The 6,000-nt window shown below is 38.0% G+C and overlaps 1 protein-coding gene across 4 annotated transcripts in view; it reads left to right on the top strand.

Annotated features, from left to right (window-relative positions):
- Positions 1–3,508, top strand: part of PRKDC (protein kinase, DNA-activated, catalytic subunit) — a 159,173-nt gene extending 155,665 nt beyond the window's left edge. For all 4 annotated transcript variants that reach the window (XM_012790025.2, XM_012790027.2, XM_076005322.1 and 1 more), the window contains 2 exons: positions 237–376; positions 1,854–3,508. In XM_012790025.2, the coding sequence (XP_012645479.2) occupies positions 237–376; positions 1,854–2,058 (345 nt within the window). In that variant the 3' untranslated portion in view covers positions 2,059–3,508. The remainder of the gene's footprint in view (positions 1–236; positions 377–1,853) is intronic.
- The last annotated feature ends 2,492 nt before the right edge of the window (positions 3,509–6,000 follow it).

Here is a 6,000-nt window from a genome sequence, read left to right on the forward strand (position 1 = left end):
TCGCCCCGGCCCCTTGAGGTTGGGGTTGCCGTGATGGAGACTGCCATTAGAGTTTGTGTAGGAAGCTAGTGAGCTGTTCCTGGCTGTGGATATTTGTTTACTTTAAGATCATTACTTGGTTTAATCTGTTTGAATATGATTGTGTTTTATACTGTTGTATATTATATTAATTATATTATATAATTGTATATTATACTATTATAATAAACAGAGAAAATCATGTTCTTTTCTTTTAGAATTTAGAACAAAAAATGCTGAAAAAAGGAGGATCATGGATTCAAGAAATAAATGTAACTGAAAAAAATTGGTATCCCCGACAGAAAATATGTTATGCTAAGAGAAAGTTAGCAGGTGCCAATCCAGCCATCATTACTTGGTAAGGTTGTTGTTTGTGGAAAGAAACAAATGGACTGCCAATATGCCACCAATTCTTGAAGCACCAGTATGTGTGCTGAGCACTCTCCGTTTGGCCCATGGTACTTGTGCCTGTCCTGGCTGTGCAAACAGGAAAGCCGGGCTAGGAGAGGCTGGTGCCCAGGGCTGGGCATGGAGCCTGCACCAGCCGGGCCGTCTGCTGGGCTCAGGCTTAACCTCAGGACTTGGAACAGCAGGGCCAGTCTGTGGAACGAGAGTCCTCGTCTTAAGACAGTTGCCAGAATTTTGCTGCATACACGAGAAGATTTAGGGTTTAGATTTGCTTTTGTCCTTTTTAAGGCATTCGATCCTGATGGGGACACCACCTAGGTGTGAAAAATACAGTGTGGGCTTTTGAGATCAGAATCCAAATTGGGTTGGCCTTTAGGTTAATTTTAAATTTTTCTTGTTGAGATGTAAAGCAAATAGAAAGTTACAGAGATTTTCCAATGGAAGGAAAAAAGTTGGACTTTATAATTAAGTAATAGTAAATGGCAACCTGTAGTCAACTCATTTTTGACAAGGATGCCAAGACCACTAAATGATCTTTCCAACATAGGGTATTGGCAAAAGAATCAAGCTGGATCCTTATTTCACACCATAACAAAAGTTAATTCAAAATGGATTAAAGGCCTAAATATAAGAGCTAAAACTCTTATATTTCAAGGTAAATGGTCATGACCTTGGATTTGGCTGTGACGTTTGGCATTTATAGGTCTGACGACAAAAGCATAAGGAAGAAAAAATAAATTGGACTTCATCAGAATTTAAATCTTTTGTACTTAACAGGATGCTATTAGAAAGTAAAGGGACAAACCACAGAATGGGAGAAAAGATTTGCAAGTCATGTAACTGATAAGGAACTTGTATCTAGAATACATTAAAAAATCTTATAACTCAATGATAAAAAAAAAACAAAACCAATTTAAAAATGGTCAAAGGATTTAACTAGACATTTCTCTAATGAAAATATAGAAATGGCCCTTAAGTACATGAAAAATTGCTCAACATCAGTACTCATCAGGGAAATGCAAATGAGAAACCACTTCACAGCCACTAGGACTGCTATAATCAAAAAGTGGGATGTAACAGGTGTTGGCGAGGGGCAGAGAAGTTGGGACCACAGGCATTGCTGGTGGGAATGGAAGCTGGCGCCACCGCTGTGGGAAAGTCTGGCAGTTCCTCAAAAAGCTAAACATGGGGTTACCATTTGACCTGGAATTTTTCAAAGGAAAGCGTACTTATAAACGAATGTTAGGAGCAGCATTATTCATGTTCTGTTTTCTTACACATCTAGTCTCTGACTTCGAGCCACAGAAAATGCTCTGTAAGTGATGGGGGTGGGAGGATACATTACCATAGGAGCTCTAGGAATTTACGCAACAGAGGAAAAATAAGGCGTGGTTTGTGTTCTCATGGTCATTTCAACTTTTTTCCAGTGATGAGTTACTTCTGGGCCACGAGAAGGCACCTGCCTTCAGGGATTATACAGCTGTGGCACGAGGAAGCAAAGATCACAATATTCGTGCTCGAGAACCAGAGAGTGGACTTTCAGAGGAGACTCAAGTGAGGTGCCTGATTGACCAGGCAACTGACGCCAACATCCTTGGCAGGACTTGGGAGGGATGGGAGCCCTGGATGTGAGGTCTGTGGGGTCAGCATATACTAAATTGTTTAAAGCAGCTCCCTAAACTTATGGACAGCAATCAATGAGCTGAGTTTTCCTGAAGCACTAAAGAGAAGAAATCTATTTAGTGATACAGTTTTGTAGCATGAGTTTCAATAAAGATAATGATGAGTATGGGTTAAATCAAGGATTAGGTGAAGGTTATAGAAAATCTTATATTCAGGCTCATGCAAGTTCTAAATCAAGAATGTAGCATATGATGAGCTTTCAAAGCGTTTACAAGTGCTGTAAGATAAACCAGCTATCTCCATAAACGTTTGTGAGTATGGGCAATGCTAGGAACATCCTCACTGGTGACGGCACATTGGAAATAACTCTGGAGGACACCATCACCAAGGTTTTGCGAGAGTGGAGCCAGCAGTGTAGTTGGCATGATGTCACATTATGTTATATAAGCAGTATAGGAATAATAAGAACAGCAGGTAAAGCTATAATTATGGCTTATTATGTTTAGAAATGACTACATTTGCTATTTTAGGATATTTTTCTAGGTTTTTTCCTTTCATTTTATTCTCTTCTGGTTTATGACATTTTGTGATAAATTTGCCCTATATAAGAGAAAGTCTTTATTTCGAGGGTAAAAGCCGTGGTCTTTATCGTTCACTTTGCTACTGTGACCGCAGCTGGAAGATAAAACTGCTTTGCACCCCAGATGCAACTCCAGAAACCCCAGGAATGGCAAGGATAGCACTAAGCATTTCAGTGCTAGAATATAAAGGAAGTCTCTGTTGGAAAATGAGTTCCTCATTTGGAGCAAAACATGCCTTCTGGAACACATTGCATTTCGGAATACAGAAATGGCTTCTTCCCACAGATCTCAGCCCTCCTCCCGTCCTCTGCACATCGCGACTGCCTTCAGTTTGCCTTTTAGCTTTTTGTTTTTTTTTTTCCTGCAAACACTTGTATTTGAAAACTCTTGCTGCGATTTTGAGAAATAATAATCTTAAAAATATTAATGATAAAGTCTTTGCCAAAAGTAGTATGTAGCTTTCTTATGCAGTTTCAAGAGCAAAATATTCGTATTACAAAATAGATCATGTTACTTGCCAAGTTTATTCTGATAAATATAAGTTGAGTGCATTATGGCATTGAAAATAAACATTTATGATTTCAACAGATAGCATCTATTGAACCAAATACATTTTATCTTTAAAGAAAAGTAATCATGTATGTGAAAATCTAGTCAATATAATTTAGTAAATATTTTTGCTATAACACAAAAACAACCAAAGTGAGTCTACTTGGGAAGTTAATTATAATATATTGTTTTCTACAACAATTAATTTGTTATAATCTTCACTTGAGTCCTGATAATTTGTGTTATACTCATTAACTGGATCACTTATATTATGGAAAACCCGTTTCTTAATGACTACTTTTCATATTAATAAAAGTTGATTATTGCAAGTTGACTATATATATGGGTTCAATCTCAAAGCTGCTCAAAAAGCCCATCATAGCTCACGAGGGTACAGTAGAAAGAAATTGTTACTGTGCACAGTGTTCAGAAGACCTACAGTTAGTATACAGTTAGTTACTTCGATGATAAATGTCCTCGTTACATACTTATGGACAGCACGTCTGACCGATGTGTGGCCAAACTTCAACCTCTGATTCTTGCTGAATAAGGATATTTACAAGAAATAAAAGAAGATACCTCTTATTGATTATGAGGAAATATGAATGATACTAAGAATATTTTCATTAAGTATTTTATTAAATCATTAGGCATTTTAATGTTTTTTTAAAAGCAGAAGCCACATACATTTTCAGAAATGTAAGAGTTCAAAGGCAAGCAGTGTTTTCCCCAGAAGTAGAAGAGATCGAGCCATTTCTTTGCCTTGGGCCACAGGCCTCGAAGATGCGCGGGGCCGGTGGGGCCGGCACGCTCTCCCCAGCCCGGGAGCTGAACGGGGAGACAGGCCTCCGAGAGGTGGCAAAGCTTTAGTAAGACATAGCACATTTAAAATGCACTGTGTACTACTGCTGGGCTTATTTCTATTAATTTTGTGTATCATATATTCAGTATAGCTATTTTTTAAAGTTTTGTGAATATATGAATGGTAATATTTACTAATGATAAACAGATTTTGACATTATATGCAGGTTGCATATGAAATGTTTGTTTTCCACCCCAAAATAATCTATAATGGTTTGGATTTAAACTTAATGAAGAGGACTTGAATGATTGCTTGCTTATGAGCATTTGTTTAGTATATTATCAGACTAAAAAACAAATGTGTCATAACCTGCGTTAGGACAAGACTGTGTCCTGATCCCTTGTGTCTCAGCACCTAGTGGTGCCTTACCTGTAGATGGCATATATTTAGAATGTGGTTTTTAAATCCATTCTGCCAGTCTCTTTTAATTGATGAGTTAAATCCATTTACATTTATAGTGACTTCTGACTAGGAAGCATTTACTCCTGTCATGTCACTGTTTATTTCTGTTTCATCTCTTTTTTCCCTGAATCCCTTGTGTTTGATTGATTTTGCTAGCATTACCTCCTTGTGTCCTTTTCTGTATGTTTTTAAATTTTTCCTTAGTGGTTATCCTGGTGATTATAATTAACAGCCTGAATTTCTGAGGATATAGCTATGACTCAGCTTCAGTGGCATACAGAACTGCTTCTGCAGAGCTCCACCCCCACCCCACCCCCGCTTTATGTTGCTGATGCAGCAAATTGCACTTTTGTGTAATGCATGCCCATTAATATGGCCTTATAATTATTCATGGATTTGTCTTTTAAATCATACAGTAAACAAGAGCAGAAATTAGAAGCCAAAAATATGATAATGCTAGTTTTTATTTTGAATATTATAATGTAATATTTTGAATTTTGAGTATTATAAAGTAATAAATGTAGAGATCACTGTCTCCTTCCTCCCTAGACTTTGTTGTAGTTGTTTGTTGGTGGCTGCAATTGTCTATTTTTTAAATGACTTTTTTTGAATCTTTTGCAATGACTGTATTCTTTGTCATGTATGCTACTGAAATCTCTGTTCCATGATTTCACTGGTGAGCCAGTGATATGACAGCATCTCCTTAAACACCAGGCACCAAAAAGGAAAAAAAAAACCCTCTCCTGGACTGTGCAGGTTGTTTCGGAGCTGGGGCTGTCCCCCCACTTGGCGGGGCTGCCTGTCCCTGTGCGCTCACGCATCTGCCCTCCCAGGCCCAGGTGCCCCCTGGTTGTACATGTGTTTATTTTTTATTTTTATTTATTTATTGTTAAGGATGCATAGTAGTGTAGTTATTTATGGGGTATGTGTAATATAGTTATAAGTATACAATGTGTGATGAGCAAATCGGGGCAATTGGGATATCCATCACCTCCAAACATTTGTCATTTCTTTGTGTTGGGAGCATTTCAATTCCATTTCACGAGTTATTTTGTACTACACATTGTTACTGTTAACTATAGTTGTCCTACTGTGTCATCGAACCCTAGATTTCATTCCTTCTGTGTGTTTGTGCCCATTAACCAACAGCCCCACTCACCCTTCCCAGCCTCTGGTAACCGTCATCCTACTCTGTCTCTAAGAGATGGATTTTTTAACTCCCACATATGAGTGAAAACATGTAATATCTGTCATTCTGTGCTTGGCTTTTTTACTTAACATGATACCCTCCAGTTCCAACCATGTTGTTGCAAATGACAAATGTCCTTCTTTTTTATGGCTGAATAACATTCCATTGTATATCCATACCATATTTTCTTTTTTTTTTTTTATTTATTTTTTATTTTTTTTTATTTTTTTTTTTTTAGAGACGGGGTCTCGCTATGTTGCCCAGGCTGGAGTGCAGTGGCTATTCACAGGCGCGATCCCACTACTGATCAGCACGGGAGTTTTGACCTGCTCCGTTTCCAACCTGGGCCGGTTCACCCCTCCTTAGGC

Source organism: Microcebus murinus, chromosome 7 (assembly GCF_040939455.1).
Source record: "Microcebus murinus isolate Inina chromosome 7, M.murinus_Inina_mat1.0, whole genome shotgun sequence".
In the NCBI taxonomy this organism is placed as follows: domain Eukaryota; kingdom Metazoa; phylum Chordata; class Mammalia; order Primates; family Cheirogaleidae; genus Microcebus; species Microcebus murinus.